This window comes from Anabrus simplex, chromosome 3, assembly GCF_040414725.1.
Source record: "Anabrus simplex isolate iqAnaSimp1 chromosome 3, ASM4041472v1, whole genome shotgun sequence".
NCBI lineage: Eukaryota > Metazoa > Arthropoda > Insecta > Orthoptera > Tettigoniidae > Anabrus > Anabrus simplex.
Genome location: NC_090267.1, coordinates 25,814,032 through 25,833,973, shown reverse-complemented (window position 1 = coordinate 25,833,973; position 19,942 = coordinate 25,814,032). Strand labels below are relative to the sequence as shown.

Genomic DNA, 19,942 nt, shown 5'->3' with positions numbered 1-19,942 from the left:
CCTCCCTATCCCCAACTGTTTCATACTTCCTTGCAACAGTTAGATGGGCCTCTCTCACTCTTCGGTTTGCCTTGAGACAGCTGTTCTCTCTCATCTACGCCATCCAAGTGCCCCTCTCTCAACTGTTTCATGCTCCCCTGACTCACCATGCCGGACATTTTCTTCTGCCAGCCAACCCTTCCTTTCCTCGACCGTTTTGCTATACTTTGACACACCATGACGAACTCTGTCCTCTATTAGTATAGCCTCTCCTACTGTGATTGAGACTGGCGGAAGGCTGCTTGCCGCTCTCAGTCTCTGGCCAAGCACTTCTCCCTTTCAGGATTAGACTGCCGTGCTTTGTAGCGAGCCATCACTACATGGAAGGTCATGGCTCGAAGTCAAATGCAGTGGTTTTCCAGGGTGCTGGGTGCTCATGATTTACCGAACATACTGCAGACTCCCTTCTTGAGGGGCCAGAGTTCCCCATTTCAACGTCCTCACGCATTCCCAAACTTTCAACAACCTCAGCAGACCTGGATGCCCTTGTTCGTTTGGCATCCATCGAAACTCTACCTAATTTACTTTTCTTTTTTACGGGGCATGTTTTTAGTCGATAAACGAAATCATCATCGTCAAGAGTTGGCAAGATCTACAAAGACGTGAATTAGATAGCCGCATAGTAATCTTATACTCAGGGCCACTAGGATTGTCTTAAAAATATATATATTACGGGATGACAATGATATCCTCAGATTACAGGAAGATGAGCGGAATTACACGTACTTCATTAGAACACACATTTTATTTTTCATGCTATCTTGTTAAAGAAACAAAAATCTGCTTCAAGAACAAAGGATATTGAATTTTCATATGAGACAAAGGTCCTCTGTATAACTTGTGGCCTCTTTAGATTGTTGATTCCATAACATCCTCCCAAAAGCCATGTCGGTGACAAAACAATGCAGTACCTCCTACCCAGTAAGAAGTAAACAAAATAATACAATGTACTAGGTATATCTATATAAATTTTACGAGACAAGCAGGATTATAATGTACAGTTAAAGACAATGGGACACGCTAATGGACAGCACGAAACCATGAATATTACCGAGCTAAAGGAGTATGGTAACTTGGAGGGGAAGGCCCCATTCCTCAATTCCGTCCTCTTCTTGTGTGCACTTGGATTGGCTCTGCTCAGTTGGCTGGTTAAGTGGTGGAAGTGGTGATTTTTGTTTTAAGAGGAAATCAAACCCCATCTGAATAGATTAAGTGGAGATAGAAATTAAATAACAATAAAATAATTTATTAAGTGAGGAAGTTGGACACAAACACATCACAAAGGGATGTAAGTTCCCTAAGTAACAGAACACTTGAACTTTATATGCGCCGATTTATCCACTCTCTCACATAACGCGAATGACGAGATCAGAAATATTCTCGTCATCGTCATCGGCTGGTATGAGTTCCAAGTGTCTCCTGCAGGCCAAGGTTCCGTCTTAAGTCAGAAACGACCTCGTACTCTGTGAGGATGTTAGCCACGGTGAATTCGCGGGGAGCTGCTGTCTAGACAGCACCTGCGTTGATATACCATCACTCATCAATTTAACTGGTTAACAGAACCAAAATGAGAATAGTTACTTGTAACTTAACTGGTTACCCCACCATAAATCATGACCAACAGTTTCAAGTTAAGTGTACAGTATATGGTACAGGTCCGTTTAGGTCTAAATGGTAGGTATTTCTAGAACAGGGACGTAAACGTCTTTGCCTGAAATACATACATTTTCTAATGGAATTTAGCCAAAAGTTACTTTTTTGGTTTCAAATTGATTTTCAAAAAGTTATGCTTAATTTAAATAATTAAAGTATTGGCAAATTTCAGTTCAGCGGCCAAAAATACACGTGAATATAATGTTTCTCCCAAACTGAACCATAACTTAAATAATTTAGGTACCATTTTGGATTTAACATATTTAGCTTTTAAATATGTAAAGTCATCAAAAAATTAACAGCCAACTGGAACTTTGCATCAAAAAATACTTAGTGATAGAGAGTTTCACTGAAATAGGTCAAAAATAAGAAATCTGACTTTTTAATCTACCATTTTGAAAAGACAAAAGTATTAGTTTATTCATAAGATATCACTTCTGCTTTCAACTGCTTTCATGTCTTCTTCCTTGCATTTTTCATGCGACACTGGTGGGTCCACTGCTTAGCATTTCATTTTTTTAACTTTTTCAAATGGTGGATGGCAATTTAAGGTAGAATTAAAAATATTGACAACTTCACTTAAACAGATTATTCGAAATACGTTCAGCTGTTTTTCTGTAAGTGAACAAAATCCCTGTACAAATAGATAAAATAAGCTTTTAGAACATCTGCCATTTTGCCTCAAGATAGCCTATAACATTTTATGGTTGCTAATAACCTTTACATTAACAACAATAAAAAGTTTACTCTAAGTTGGTATAATCATTCTGAACATGTGAGCTGTTCATCCTATAATTAAGGGTGATTAATATCATCTCTGCGAGATGTGAGAGACTATATTATTTTCAAATGTTTTATGCAATATCGATTGATCACTACCACAGTTTATGAGTACCAGGATCAATTTTACTGATGATCATGATTTTAAATCATAAGTGATCTACCATGGCATCTAGTGCACAGATGCTTTACTTCAGTTTTTTCCATTTTTAACATTTTAAATTTTAAGTATCTGTAGAAAATTTTGTAAAACCTTTTAATTTGAAAATAAAACCCGTCCTCCGGAAATCCTTTTTACAAATGGAAGAGGATGTTCGTGCAAAAGAGGATGTATGGTAACACTGCTCAAACTTTATCTCATGATCCAAGAAAAAGAGAGCATGCTCTGCCATCACAGGTGTTTTGATTGGATGAGACACACACATTCAGGAATGGGAGTTCTCCCTTCACTTCTCTGTCGATCGTGAAATGGATTTTTTTGTGGATGCTGGAGAAACACGAGCAGTTTATCTGTCCTGTGTGGTCACAGTAAAAGAGTGGGCTTATGTATCACCACTTCCAGTACAGACTTCTCTAGATTTTAGAAGTTACAACATTAATTAAAACCACCTTTCCAATATATAACAATCCTTATATTTAGGGTATAACCATTATACAGATGTTAGAACTAGGACATGTTTCACCTATACTTAGTAAGCATCATCAGCTAGAAAAGCACTTAAACCAAAGATAGGTCAGGGCCCTGTACCCGGTACATATAATATAAAATGTTCTATAAGGTCTAATATTACATTAATAAAAACTAATTTTAAGAATTTAAAACCAGTCAATAAGACACACGTCCTGCCTGCTGTCATTTCTTGATGGATACAGTACTTTTGCATCCATATCTTGGTACAGGCCAGAGTAAAGTGTAGCTTCCACCAAAGTCCCAGTCAACATCCATGGCTGTGACAATATGGAAGTTGCTGGGGTATGGGTAGTGTTGAGTAATGACATTCAGAGCATTGACTAGTGCATCTGAGTGTTATGAAAGGTGCTGCTCATAGGGTCAGTTGTGCTGCAATAGTACTTTCTGACCCAGTGAGAAAAGCAACGGCAAACTACATCACTCCTCATCTTGCCTAGTACGCCTCATTTTGGTGCTGCCATTGGTTTTTGGTGTTTCCTTATAACCGCATAACCTTTGGTGGTGCTATTTCAGGATCCAACCAGCCTCTGGGCTGATGACCTAACAGACAGACAAGATACACGTAACAGTAAGCTAGTGACCGATAGACCTTCTTTAAACAACAAAAGGGCCTAATCACCTCCCAGCCAACATGAGGGGGTTCGACCTGATTTGATTCTGCTTATTCACATTAAAAGATTAGTTGAATTCCCCACTTGGAGCCTATGATAACAGATTGCCAACGCATAATAATAACGGTCAAAGACAACTTGAGGAAGTCCCTTGTGCTCACACTGATTCAGGCGACATTTTTATCTATCATCACAACATTCGTTTTTCAACCAACCCATCATGTGATTTCTACATACCTGACTACATTTTAAACTGTGAAATGAGATCATAGCTTGTAAATCCATACCAGCCCACTCTTATTGGAAAAAAACTGTTCGTAATTATAAGCATTCAAATGCCATTGTGTGGAGATTGTCATGACCTCGAACATTATATGGACGATCACTCACAGCAACATTTCCATTTCACTCACCTCATATGTATCTCAGCAATTTTATAGTTACCATTTGTTTTTAATAGACATAATATAGTCTTATTGACTGGTTTTAAATTGTTAAAATTAGTTTATATTAATGTAATATTAGACTTTATGGAACATTTTATATTATATGAACCGGGTACAACGCCCTGACATATCTTTGGTTTAAGTCCTTTTCTAGCTGATGATGCTTACCACGAGGGTAATCCCAAAAATTAAGGTCTCCTATTTTAAAAAATAAATTCAGAACTCTGTTTGTGTGGTTGTTGGTCACAATATTATGAAGAGAGTTTCCTGCACTCGCATATAAATGTGCACATGCTGCGCTGAGACACTCGGTCTTGGCTTGGCAGCTGTTGAGAATGGAGCTCCCGTTGGATGTTACCGCCAAGTGCGAAATGCACGCAGCGTAGTTATTTGGTTTTCGAACGCAAAAGGTACTGAACCGACTGAAATCCATCACCAATTGACGGAAGTGTATGGTGAGTCGTGCATGGATGTCAAAAATGTTCGTAAGTGGTGCAGAGAGTTTGCAGCTGGTTGGACTGAAATTCACGAAGAACGAACAAAGGAGCGGGAGACTGTCAATTTCCGCTGACAGTCGTGAAGGTTGAGCAAATCATGCGTGAAGATCGGCAGATCACCCTGGATGATCTCTGCACTTTGGTTCCTGAGGTTTCTCGAAGTGCCGCTCACAACTTCCTGAACAGCATGGCGGCGAGCTGGTATGACATGGGCATACAAAAACTGTCACAGCGTCTACAAAAATGCATTGACCGAAATGGTGATTGTGTAGAGAAATAGCTAAATGTTCAAGCTGTAAAGCGATGTAAACCACTGTAGAAATAAACAGGTCTATGTATTTTAAAAAAAACCAGGAGACCTTATTTTTGGGATTACCTTCGTAAGCATAAGTGAAACATGTCCTCGTTCTAACATCTGTATAATGGTTATACCCTAAATATAAGGATTGTTATGTATTGGAAAGGTGGTTTCAATTAATGTTGTAACTTCTATATTCTGAAATCCAATATGGTTTATAATGAGATTCATAACTAGCAATTCTCTAGATTTTCCATATAAACATTGGCAATGTCTGGATTAAGGGGCTACTGCAATCCTATCAATTTGTGTTCCAATTATTTGCCATCCCATTGTAAGTACATGGCCCAAAACCAATGGTTGAAGAAAACTTGGTGTCAGAGGGGGAAAATTTCAGCCAGAAATGAAATTGTAGCTTTGATTGGCACATTCTTAAACAGGAATACAATATCGAAACTGACCATCATGTCAGTGCTATTAATATTTATCTTTTCCAGCAGTTTGACAAAGTAGTCAGAATTCCTAATGTGAGATTCTGTTTGCCTGATATGTCCCTGAAGTGGTGTAGTTAGGTACCTAGACAGATCGTAGATAGGAGAGCTGACTGTACTGACAACAGGGCATAATGGAACACCAGCTTTATGAATCTTGGGGTGACTGTACAGGTATGGTGCTAGGCCTCTGTGAGCTGGCATGCGGGAGATAATGGATTCGAATCCCAATGCTGGCAGCCCTGAAGATGGTTTTCCGTGGTTTCCCATTTTCACATCAGGCAAATGTTGGGGTTATACCTTCATTAAGGCCACGATCACTTACTTCCAACTCCTAGGCCTTTCCTATTCCATCATCACCATAAGACCAGTCTGTGTCGGCGCAACGTAAAGCCACTTAAAAAAAAAAAAACCATACCATTTCACTCAGCATGAACAAAATTATTTATGGCTTAGACTGTAGCGACTTATTCTCCGAATATATATGCCAACTTTAATTAAATTCTCTTCAGCCGTTTTCTTGTGATGCACGTACATACATACATACATACATACTGCACCGTTTGTCATCCTCTTTTCCTATTTTCTCTCTTCACCACTAAAATCTAAATTCATATATTTTCATGTCATCCATAATCTGTCTTCTCAATATTCATTTACCGCGATATATTCTCCTCATCCTCTGCCTTATGTTGTATCATTTAATTATATTCATCCACGTCCAACGTCTATCTTCAATTCCCATCATATCATTTTCTTCCACCATGCCTTTTTCAACAACTCACTTTACGAATAAGAGCTCAAAATATTACATAACAGCCACGGTACTCTCTTCACTCCATTTTCCTCCTCCGCTAGCTTTACCGCCCAACTCATCTTTCTCTTGAGAAAACCAATCACAATATTTGCATGTCAACCAAAGTTCCTTCCTCTACACCACTCTTCATATCTGGGCATAATTAAAGATATGCGCGATATTTCTCCAGGACGCCTTTCTCTTCAAATCGCCTCATGTACGGGAACTTAAAAAAAAATATATACCCCATTGCCTCTCTTTTGAAACTTGCCCTTACTTTGGGACACCAAATAAATAATATGCGGCGACCACGATGCCTTTTTCTTCAACTTGCCCCACGTTGGGCGCCAATTAAATGCACCGTTTGGTTTATTAATGTTCCCGCGGTGACTTCCTCTCTTGCGCCGCGTTGGAGCATTAATTAAATATTCACCTGTTAAAACATTGCCCCGGCTACGGAATTCACAACATAGGGTCAGGAATCATACCTAGACTCTGTATTATATCTTTTATGGATAATTTACATGAAAATAGGGATATCATGTATGAACAAGAGCAATAACGATAAGGTGCATATTCGTTTCTCAGGGTAAATTACTTCCATTATATTCCCATATACTCTAGATGAGTCGTAGGTTCCGTTGAAGAGTAGCTATATGTTCAATCAGTCATTCAGTACTCATACATTTAAGTAATTGCCTGATCAACGCTTAATATTCGGCATAAACAAATTCAATTGATCCATATATTATCTTATTACTATGTACAATAAGTTACTTTAAGAATAGAAACGCAATAGTAATACTATATTTAGTTTATTAGCATGCTAATATATTATAAAGTGGAATTTCAATGCATCTATCGGCAATAAAGAAAAGAAAGTCGTACGAAATTACAAAGATCATTCTTAAATTCTTGACTTCTGAGATAAACATAGTTGAAAATCTTTAAATTACCATTATATTTGTTTACATTTACGTTAACCTTCAATAATATATCATATTTTCAGTATTAAGCTGATTTATGGGAAAAGGTAGGGACCAGAACTTTATTCACCAAGGGGGAGTGGAATATCTTCCTGTTATTACTGTTTGGGACTGTCTTTGGGGCATCATTTGGGTTTTCATCTTTCCTTTTGGTCTATTTGTCTGAATTTATTTGGATACTTGTTTGGATTCTCACTTCTGACTCATCACGTCACGAGATAAGTATTACGTTGTTTAAATCTGGGTTCAAAAAAAAACACCAATACAGTTATTAACATTCCTATCATAGCTAAAATTGAGTAAATTAAAACTGTACACCATCATATGTACATAATAAACCAAATATTCTTTCTACAGAGTGCCATAGATATAACAGTATATCAGTCTAACCTGCGAAAATCGTGCCACGTGAATTCCTAAACATATGCCAACGTATTTATATTCTCAAATATCTTTTCGCTGTGCCAAGATTTTGTCAAAGAAAACCGTTCTTCATATTAGCGTTGACGCGCTGATCTTCTCAAATATATATACATGCGAGACTCCATTTTATTCTTGTATATTTACATTATGTAACGTATAATAAACAAGTAACCTATCAATACCTTCAGCTTGAAAGTCACTACGAAACATATTATGTTTGGCTCAAGTCATACACTCAACTTAACATGGCCTGAATCCTTCACTTGCAGTGCTAATTCTAATATAAATATTACATGTAACACAGGAACTCGCAATTCAATCAGCTATCCCTTACTCATGCGACAAACAGAAAACGTATCTCCTCATAATAACAACATCTTGCCATACTATTATTCCATTTCCTTTATATACCTCTATATTTAAAAACATATTCATTTAACTCCATTTAAATAACCTCTGTGTTACGGTAGAAATACTTAATAGCCTGAATATTTTTTCACAAACTGCAGTAATATTTCAACATTTCCTTACAACACAATTATCATACTGGCCATGTCTGCAACTCATATTGACCTCAAATATTAGGTTACGTCTCGTATCACGCATGCATTTTCTATAACCACAACTGGTTTAACGTTTCACGGTCTGCTCGTACAGGTTGGCACTAAACATGCACAAATGCTCATTCTGATCTTGTTTCCATTAACCTAAAGTTATCTCATAAGCACTACATTTATACTGCAGAAAATGGCACATATCATCGGTTAATAATTGGCATTTACATTCTTGTATCCGTTCATTGGCACTAAATTTCTTACTGCTAGCACTCCTGCACTCATACGAAATATTTTTCACCAACTAATTTCAAATTCAATACGATGCAACTCATAATACTTATCTCGTAACGGGATTCTGCTGCTGGATTTCTCCTGGCCTAGGACATCTTGGAACAGGCAGCCATCGCAGTCCATATGTTGCGTCATCTGTGGCTCCGGCTGGGAATCTTGGCTTGAGCTATTTTCATCTTGAGCAATCAATCCATCTGTTTAGGCTGACTCCATCTTGTCACCAGTTCTCATGAAATGACAAAAGAACAAATACATGATTGAATGCATATTTCACTGGTGATCAGTAGGTTATTCAATACGTATTAATTGCCTTGTGGTTCTCGTATTGGTTGTAAATATCTTTCTTAATTTGATAATTTCTTTAACTCGGCCTACTTTTCGTTAATTCTTTAGCCTAAACAGATATTGTTTCCCACTTGGAAACAATAAATTATGCCTTCCTTAGCATAAATTGGCCGCTATAATATTGATTTCGGCAATGTTCGACTCGGCTGTAGTCTCTTTTTGCTTCTGAATTTGGCTGTTGCAATAATAAATATTCTTCTTCAAATCTTCGTTTTTCCTGCCGATATTTTGCAGTTAAAGTCTTCAACGATGTCTGTATATTATTACTTTAATATTTAATGTTGCGCTAATCTTTTTCTTCTCCTTCAGTAGGTTGTGCTGATCCTCTTCAACTCGTAACTTTTCTCAAGGTAGTCAAGAATTGGTTCAATTCAATTTTTTTTTTTTTTTTTATGGTCCTTCATTATTTAATCTGAAACTCTTTTCTTTGCGACCGGTCGATATCAATTTACTATATCTCTATTCTGTGCATTTGCACATTGCCTGAAGCTATTGTACGCCATATTTGTCCACTGTTTCCATGACATTTACGGCCGCAAATGTAACCTAATGGTACAATACATACATACATACATACATACAGACAGACATTACGGAAAATTAAAAAGTGCATTTCTTTGTTACTGTGGTCACGACCAATACAGAAATATCATTGTTTTTAAATTCTGAGCAATGTACAGACAAAACTCCTAAATTTATATATGTAGATTGATCAGGCTCTGATGATGATTTCAGTAACCAGGGCAATGCTGACTGAGATATTCCATCTTACTTTATATTTCTCAGTAGGTAAAATTATTGTAAAAATAAATTAACCCATTGTTATGAAATATCTTTAGGTACTGCATTCAATATGAATCTGGAGGCTACATTCAGACTGATTAATCAGAGGAAATTATTTGAAGTAATTTTTTAAACCCTTCACTTATTAATGAGGATTTCAATAAATTACCAAATAATATGTCACAGAATTTTTAGAAATCATATACAAAATTAAATCTTTATTAAAGAGAAGCCTTTCAGTCATTTTACATGTTTATTCATGTTAATAATATACAAAACACTGACATTAGTAACAATCAAACATACATCAAATTGAAAATAATGTACATAAGGAGTATAATACAATTTTACACAGGAGGAGAAATATGCCCTGAATTTTTACAATTAAACATCTCCCATTCCTGATTTTTTTAAACAGATAAAATACAGGAGTTATCACACAGGCTCTCTCTGATTCTGATGATTACTGTCAAGAGAATGGAATTGGCGAGTCCACTTGTACAGAAATACCAATATTAAGGAACTTAAGTTCTAAAAGATATGTCACGACCGTGTCTCGTGAAGTGTCCCTTTCATATCTCAGTGCTGAGTGAATGTACTAGAGTGAGTCTCGAATCTGCGACCACCTCCAAGAGTGAGAGATTGGGAGTAATGGTTTAAAACCTAAGCAAATGTACAATAGTGGCAAGAAGTTACAGTGCTTTGAATATTTGAGTGATAATTTTATTTGAGTGTAAATTTGAAATATTCAAAGCATATAATTCAATACAATTTAACATAAAGCAAAGTTTAGTGGAAGCAAAAGTGCAGTGTGTGTGCAACATTGTGAAATATACAACACAACAGCGCCAATGTAGAAATAGGAAAGCTACAGGAAACCCTGAGGGGAGTTCGAGAAGCTAGTGGAGAGAGGTGTCACGCAGGCCATGCGGTGATTTTGACGCATCAGAGAAATACCTCATTCTAGAGTGTTCCACGACACTCCCCGTTTAGTGGGAGGAACACGTGAGCCAATCAGGTGGAGACACAACAGAACTCTGTGGTAGTAGGGGGATGATAAGAGTGGAACCTTGGATTGCGAGCATAATTCGTTCCGGCAACATGCTCGTAATCCAAATCGCTCATATATCAAAGCAAATTTTCCCATTAAGAAACTATTGAAACTCGGATGATTCGTCCACAACACAAAAACATTTATTCGCATAACATTTCTAAAACGAAATATAACGTAAAACAATTAAACTGCACTTTACCTTACAATAGAATCATTGTTGGTGTGAGGGAGACGAGAGATGACATGAGAAGAGTTACTGTGTAGCATGAATTTCACTAACGGAATCACTGCTATCGGTTGGCTCATTGGAAGCGTTTTCTTTTCGTGCAACTTAAATGAAGAACCTGTCCAATGACTGTTGCTTTTGCCTCTTTTTGAGGATTTCACGAAAATGTGACACTGCATTGTCATTGAACAGATTCATCCACTGTAATCATCTCCTTCTTCCGACCGAATTCCTTTTTAACCTTCTTTTCATTCACAGGGCCCATCGTTGCAGAACAGTTATACCACAGATGACAGAAACAAAACATGTACACTCGTACGGTGTTGACTATGCGAGCGAGGAACGCCAACTGAAGTCCAGCGCAGGAAATGATTACACACACTTTCCCAGGAAAGAGAGTGGCAGGGGGAGGGGAAAACAAAGGCACAGGGGAGGTGGAAACGTACGTACACGTGACGCTCGTATTGCGAAACCTCACTCGCTTATCAAGTCACAATTTATTTAAAATATTTGCTCGTCTTGCAAAACACTCGTAGACCAAGTTACTCGCAATCCGAGGTTCCACTGTATTTGGGAAGGCACTGGAAAAATTCGAGAAAGTACCAAATAAGCATATACAGTGGAGTTTGGAAAGCGTTCAGGGAGAATCTGTCCAGCTACTGTGAGTTACATGTTGTGGCAGAGAGCCACAAACAGAATGGAGAACTTGTCCAGTTACCGGGACTTATGCATCGTGGCAGTGAGCCACAGGCGACAGTGAGCCAGAGAGACGGAGAGAAAGAGAGAACCTCCCCAACTGTTAGAAAAGTTCAAGAGACGGTAGTGTGCCATGATAAGGTGCTGAGCTCGAATATTTGCACTTTCCTTCGACTAGACATCATGACGTCCGAGACAGCTATGGCGTCGCAGAGAGAAGAATCAAGAGAGAAGGCAGAAGAGAGAAGAAAGAAGATCCTTATATATGAGCTAAGTATTCACCAAGTTTCACATACATTTTACAATTGTAAATTAGCTTGTCTAGAGAGAATTCGAGAGAACAGAGACTCGAGAAGTCCACTATAGAGAGTACGGCATATAACGAGAATCTATTTAAAACGACAGTTTTTGTCTGTCCCTTCAAAATTCTGATATTCAACTCTGTATTATCCTTTGGTTACAGCAAGAGCCCTATCACGGGCACATTTGTTATTACGAGCGATTAGGCGTGTGCGATTTTTCCATTACTGATATTTATGCACCCCAGCAATTATGTTGCATGTGATTGAGCATCTTTGGTACCGTTTCCTCGCTATGTCCACTAGCGAGTTCTCTCATCGACATTTGAAGGCAATGTCGGAGTCAATTAGTAATATCTGTCAACTGCTGCTGCGTAAAGAAAATTAGAAATGAAAGAGAGAATGTATTTTCATAATAAATACATAAATAACTTGTCTGATAGCAGTTGTTAACTTGTTAAAAATAAAGGCTGAATAAACAATCACTTAATTTTAATGCTAAATACTGCAATAAGTAAGAATGGGATACACCTAAAGATATGCTGAGTGCCTCAATGCTAAATACTACAATAAGTAAGAATGGGATACACCTAAAGATATGCTGAGTGCCTCATTGACTTCAGAGGGAAGTTTATATTTTCTCGTGTCTGGTTAAATTTTGGAAAGGCTATTATCATGTAAATTTATAGCAAGGAGGTTATCATTTCTCTATGTGCGCTTGAAATATGTTTTCATGATACATATTAGGTTAGGTGACGTTGTTTGAAGAAGAAAACAAACTTTGCGACATAAGCCTCTGGAGTGATAATATAACTTTTTCAGAATTAAATTAAACACACTTTCACATAGTATCGGATTTTGAAAAAGAAAAAAAAAAAGTAATAAAAGAAAAGAAAAAAATAAGCCATAGTGTGGACATCATTCACGAAAACGCAAGTTTTGAAGGAATTGATTGCCGTTTCATACAGATTTTAATGTGTATGATGTTTTCCTGACTTTTACAAAAAATTGGATATAACGACAATCCGCTCACTATGAATTCTCACTATAACAGATTTCTACTATATTATATTACAGTAATAAAAACTGAGTGCATGGTGGCCAGCGATAATGCTAGCAAGCAAAATAGCATACAATCCTGAATACCATCCACACTTAAAAAAAAATAGAATTATGCTCCTTATATTCATGTGAGGGTCAAGTTTAAGCCTTTCGTATTGTGGTTTCATAATACATTGTTCCGAAAAAGTGTCAACAGCAGTTTCATGTCATGCAACTTGGCAACGGCAGAAATTTCACTCCACTGCTCACTTCCGCGTTACCGGAACCACATGGTGTGGCAGTTGATTAATACTTTGTGTTCTGAGTAAAGAAGCATCAGCGGTAACAAGTGATGAATTCAAAACAGCGTTTGCGGTCATTTACTGTGGGTGACACACTTAACAGTTGTAATCGAAGCTGAGACTATCAGAAATTGTGTAGCCAGCAGAAAATATGATACTGATGAATCATGTATTCGTGATTGGAGGAAGGAACTATATTAAAAAGTAATGGTAGAGTTTTCTGAAGGCAGAGTGCACAATTTCCCAAAACTGAAGAACGGCTTTATAAATACGTGACTGCAAGACATGAACTACATTATGGTGATTTTCTTACTTGTGAAGTGTATTAAATTAGCAATTTTGTAGAAATTAGTAGAAATTAAAAAAGTTGGTAAGTAAACATATGAATTCTTTTTCTTTTCCTAATCTTGTTGTTAGAAATTCAGGTGAGCAGGTCTTATTTGGTGGTGGGTGGTATTTGGGATTATACAGTGAACTGGTGAACAGTTGAGACTCACGATAAAGAAACTCCTAGAAGTGGTTGGAGGCTGATTAACAATGAACCAGGTGTCCAGAATGATCTGGAATTACAAGCTACCAGAATGGTTCACTTGCCTGTATAAGAGTGCAACTGTAGAAACGCAGAGTCAGTCTGGAGAGCCTTGACTGGGTCAACTGTGAGTGAGAGTAAGCAGATGGTCATGAGGTCATGATGAATCATTCACTGGGAGTGTGTTCGCCAGACACCTAAGGAGAGTTCAATGAGGGTTGCTACTGTGAACTGTTCTGGAACAACACTGTGCTGTGAGAAGCTGAGTTGGTGACCAGGTGTTCAACAAACTAGTGTGCAGTGTGATCACCTGAGTGGGTGTGTCTTCATGTGCATTACGATTGCTGGTAAAAACTGTGATGAGTGGTAAACTCAAATGCGAGTGAACCTGTGATTAACTGTAAATACATACAGCCCTGCACAGGGAGTGACGCCCCTGTCTATGTGAGTCCCACAGCACACTGACCCTGTGTGTATCATATTAGTAAGGGTCCCAGCTCAGAGTTACGAGTGAAGACCTCAACGGAATCTACAGCGGAGAAGATGGAAGAAACAACCCAGTACTCTGGGGAATAGTATGAGTACACTATTCATCTGTAGCATTTGTTTCCCATGTTAGGGGTGACTGAAGGAGCATCTGTTCCCCATGTAAGGGGCGGCCTGAATAATTGCTGGCAGCTCTAAAATGCCTTTGGGAGTGCCGAACCCATCGTAACAATAGTCTGAAAAGGAGTGATGGTATACCATCAACGCCCTGACCTAGCAGGAGCTGGGCAAAGCGAAATGAAAATGATGGCAACATACAAATACGGATATAAAGTTATTACTATTTGCAGATGATTCTGTGTTCTGGGGAACAAACAGCAAAGAAGTACAAGAACAACTTGTTGCACTGAACAAGAAAATTGAAAAGTATGGTATGAAAATCACAAGACCATGCTGAAATCAAGAGGAGAAAATTGGTGGACAAAGCCTTGAAATTGTTGAGTTTCAAATACCTAGGAAATATATTAATGCAGAATACAAGGCTGGAAATGGAGATTAGCAAGTGGGTGCAACAGGGCAATGTATTCTAGCAGAGTGTAAGAAACCTGGTCTGGAATAAGAAAGTACCAAGGAAGTGTAAAGAGATAATGCACAAAATGTCTAATGTACCCATATTGACTTACGTGGCTGAGACTTGGACAATGACCAGTAGGAAGGAGAGTAGAATTCAAGCCAGTGAAATGAAATACCTAAGAAGTTATGATAGGAAAGATAAGGAAAGACACATTGAGAAACAAAGGTGTGAGAAAAGAGGTCTGAATGGAAAGCTTAAATGAGAGAACTGGTAGGAGTAAACTAAGATGGTTTGCACATGTAAAGAGGAGGGAGGAGGAAAGAATACCAAAACAGATAACGGAGATGAAGTTTGAAGGAAAGCGAGCAACAGGGAGACCTAGAACAAGGTGGATTGATTCAATAAAGAAGAATGCAAGAAGAACGTGGACTGGGACAAAATGATGGAAGAGGAATGGTGGAAGGAGAGAGGAAAATGAAGTGCCATAAATGCTGTGACCCAGCAGGAACTGGATAAGGGAAAAGGATGAGATGATGATGATGATGATGATGATGACACACTGTAAGACTTTTAGTGGATAATAAAACGCATCACCTCTCTGGGAAGGACCTGCAACAATATTATAAACCAATTATTGGAAAGAGAACAAACAATTCATCACGAGGAGGACAAGGAACACCACATTGCTGGGTTAGTGTGAGCAGAAGAGAAATGAGGGCAAACTGTGCATCATCCCATAAATTGTGAACTCATAATTTCTATATTTCCCAATCTTTTTCAGCTTCCAACAAGCCTTTTCTGCTTACCAACATCAAAGAAGTAGAGCATCCATACTTACTGAGAACCGATCTTGGATGCTTGATTTTTAATTCAGGAAATGAAGAATAAGAAGAAAGCTGGATAAATACTAGCAAAGAAGTAGAGACAAATATGAGAGGACTGAGAGAGTGGCTGCACAGTTTGGGTCAGCTTGCATTCAGGAGATACTGGGTTTGAACCCCAATGTTGGGAACCCTGAAAATGGTTTTCTGTGGTTTCCCATTTTCACACCAGGCAAATGCTGGTGTTGTATGTTAATTAAGGCCAGAGTCACATCCATCCACACCTGTATAAGGAATGCAAGTACACAAACGTTATTCACTATAGATAATATTTGATCATGACTTTTGGTCCACCCTGTACCTGCACACCTACTTAATATTTAGACTTTAAAAAATAACCCACTCAAGGATTGGCCTGTCAAAATTTATGCGCTAAGTAACAGAATTACAATATCAGTATCACAGTTTTGAGGGCATTTTCATGATGAAGGCACAAGTGATTAACACCCTTCTAGAACTTCTAAAGTATTCCTGACAAATCCTGCTATCTGCAGAACACACACACCAACATTTTCTCCCACTAAGGATACACAGTTGTTCAAATACCGTATTTACACATGTACATCATGCACTCTAATTTGTGTTGTGAAATGAAGGAAGAAAATAATCTATAATCCTTTCATATATCTCGCACAGGTTGGCCTTGTGAAGTGTTGATGTAAATGTGATAACAATACATCCTGTGGTACTTGGACACAGTTCAAAGTTTAACACTCTCCTCTTGTTTGGATGAAAGGCATAATCAAAATTATATTGATCTTTTGGTATTCTCTGACTAAATGAAGTGGATGAATGTCACACTGTTGAACTGTCTGCAATTTCAATTTCACATGATTTGTGCTACAGATAAAGTACAGTGTATTTTCTCCCTAATAATTTGTTTATCAGTGTGACTAACCTTACTGAAAAAATGGTCTGGGAACTTTTAAACTTAAGAGTGATTGAATTAGCAAAGGAACAACATACTACATACTACATCTCGGACTGAGACTTTTATACGAGGGCTGTAGATAAAGTCGTGGGAACGTAGTCCAGACACTCGCAAGAGATCGGGCATGCATGCGCAAATACGATATGGGAACAGTCAGGTCATGCTGTTGTTGATGTGTGATGTGCATTTGACGGGCATTCAGTTGGGAGTGTTGTTTCTGTAGGAATAGTGACGATTTCACTGCTCTAAAGAATGTTTTCAAAAGGTGATCAGCGTTCGTGGATTAAAATCGAGGTTGCCCTTGGCAAAAATGCATCAGGATGTTATAGAGGATTATGTGAAGCCTGTGGGGAGAATGATTTACTGTATAGGATGGTTGCATGATGGGTCAAGGCGTTTTGTGCGGATTTGCACCGCACAGATCAGCTGTTTATTCCTCAAGATCAGATTGACATCGTGAGGGGTCTTGTTTCTGTAGACCATTGTTCGGTAATTATTCGTACAGGTTGGTGTCAGTCATCAAACGGTGTGGCACATAGTAATGAACTGTCTTAACACGAGGAAAATTGCGTCCCATTGGGTTCCACATCAACTCACTGACGTACAGAAATGGCACCGGTATGCACTGGCTGGCATCCACCTGGACAGATATTGGAATGAAAGAGACGCATTTCTGTAGTGTACTGTCGCCATGGATGAGACATTGGCACAAACCTGCGAGCCTGAATTAAAGCATCAATTGAATTAATGGGGTCACCCAGGTTCGCCACATCCACAGAAACTTCAACAAGAACCCAGCCGGGTGAAGCTTATGCTGATTGTGGCATATGACTACGAGGGTGTTATTTTTACGCATGTTGTGCCTGAGGGACAAACCATCAATACCGACTACTATTGCCGATTTCTGGAGCAATATCTACGTCCAGCTACGCGGAGCAAACGTCTATGTTTATTGTGAGACGATCACACAACACGCATCATGTGACAAAGATGCTGATTCTCATAGGGAAACTGAAATATTTGTTCCGAATGAGTAAATTTATAATACCAATATAGTTTGTCCGTTATTGGACATTATAAATTTTCCAGCTAACTAATTCCTGGTTGCCAGCCCAACTTAGCACACTGGGGCAAAACGCTGGCGACCAGGAATGAGTAAGTTGGAAAAATTATAATGTCCAATAACGGACTAAGTATAATGATAACACGCATCATGTCGCAAACAATATCAAGCTCTTATTGCAACGGTAACATTGGGAGGTCTTGGAACAACCTCTGTACTCACCAGACACGAGTCCTCGTGAATTTGACTTGTTTCTAAAGTTGAAGGAAACCCTCCGAGGCCGCCAATTTCCTGATGTGGCATCTGTATTCCACACAGGAGGGCGCTCCATCACTGTCATGATGAGAGAACGCCTTGCCAACGGTTCCCGAGGGCTTCCTGACATTTACCAAAAGGTATAGACTTCGCAGGTGAGTATGTTGAAGGAATATGATGCAACTGTACTTGTTCGTTCATTAAATATTGCGTTCAATCAATATTGCCACTACTCATTTACAGCCCTTGTAAGAAAGTGTGACACTATTACTTTTGAAAAAGTATGTTAGTTTAAATAAAATTTCATTTCTTCGTTCCTCGCATATATCTCGCATAATGATTTTTAAACTCAAATTTTTGGGAAAAAGGCGAGAGACATACATGAGTAAATAAGGTACAATCATATTCTGAGGCCCTCTATTCTACGTATGTTTCTATCATAACCTTACTTGGTGACTTTTTCCTTGTTTTCTGCATCTGACAATGATCAACTTAATAATATTCAGTAGCATCAGTAACAGAATGCTCCAATGGTAATACTCCAAAATCACCACCAAAAGGTCCTTAAACTGATCTTAATATAGACAGAGAGCAGTAACATGCCCAATACGTGACGTAAACATCACCATAGCAGATGGCAGCAATGTTTTCAGCGTTCAACAGCAATCTTGTCAATTACAGACTTTCCCCTGAAAAGAAAAGAAAAGTCAATACATGTAATGTAATCACAATTGCATTTGAAAGAACCATGGTGTTAAACATAATTTCTTTTTTCTTTTTAGTGTAACAAGCCTGGACGCCTACTGGAGCCTACATGCTTTTTGTACTAACTGCGTATGGTATAGCACGATCAATGAAAAAATTAAGTTCATTATTTTGTTTCCACAATAAAAATCATACAATAAATATAACAGAAAATCCAAAGAAAAAAATAGCGACTAAAATTCAAATATAACAAAAATATTTTGTGGTTTGTCACGTACAACAATAGCTGTTTCTGAGCTTGCCAATTGTGCATTTACTAATTTTGGCCAATATCTCGCCAAAATTCCATCATTCTGTGCAGATATTTTATGCACTGACAAAACCTTCCCGTCACTGATGGGCTGATTGTTTAAAATGTCATTCACCGGGTAGTTCTGCTGTATTTGTGCCGAGAACAGGCAAGCATAATTTCCAAGAAAATCAGGTGAGCTGATTATGAGGTGTGGGTCAAGTAGCTGTGAGCTCGCATTCGGGAGATGGTGGGTTTTGTCTACACTGTCAGCAGCCCTGATGGTTTTCCATGATTCACCCATTTTTACACCAGGTAAATATACCTGAATTAAGGCTGCGGTCGCTTCCTTCCCAGTCCTAGCCCTGTCATATCCTAACGTTACCACAAGACTTATCTGTGTTGGTGCGTTGTAAAAAAAAAAAAAAGACAGGAGAGTCATTATAATTATGGAGAAAATTCATACAACCTTTGCTTTGTACAAAATTGACTTCTAAATGCATGTGATAGGCTTCATGTTATAACAGAACCAACCATTTACCCATTACTTTGGGAAGTACTTACCCATGCCTGTAGCATGTTCCCTGGGTGGTGCCAAATGGACGACGGTGATTAGATACTGTCTTACTGCCCTTCTGGGCCTCAGAGCCATGACGGTCAGAAACCAACAGACGTCCCTTTGAGGACACAGACCAGTTTACCAGCCGTCAACTCAACATTAGAGGGTATAAGCAGGAACATTCTGGATCACTCAGTTGACATGCTGGTGTTACAAGAAACCCATGTTTGAAATGAAGATCAGCTGATAGCGGAAAGATACCAGGATACCAGATACCAGGCTCCTTATCTGGTACAGCCTTTAACTGATCTCATCAATGTATCATTTTCTAGTGGTCAGTTTCCTAATCTCCTAAAAACAGCTAA

General features: G+C 38.4%; 1 protein-coding gene across 1 annotated transcript in view; it reads right to left on the bottom strand.

The window, feature by feature from the left end:
• Nucleotides 1-15,496: 15,496 nt before the first annotated feature.
• rad50 (DNA repair protein rad50) overlaps nt 15,497-19,942 on the bottom strand; it is a 266,867-nt gene continuing 262,421 nt past the window's right edge. Inside the window, exon 28 of the mRNA XM_067142492.2 lies at nt 15,497-18,713. Coding sequence (XP_066998593.2) covers nt 18,674-18,713 — 40 coding nt within the window. The 3' untranslated portion in view covers nt 15,497-18,673. The remainder of the gene's footprint in view (nt 18,714-19,942) is intronic.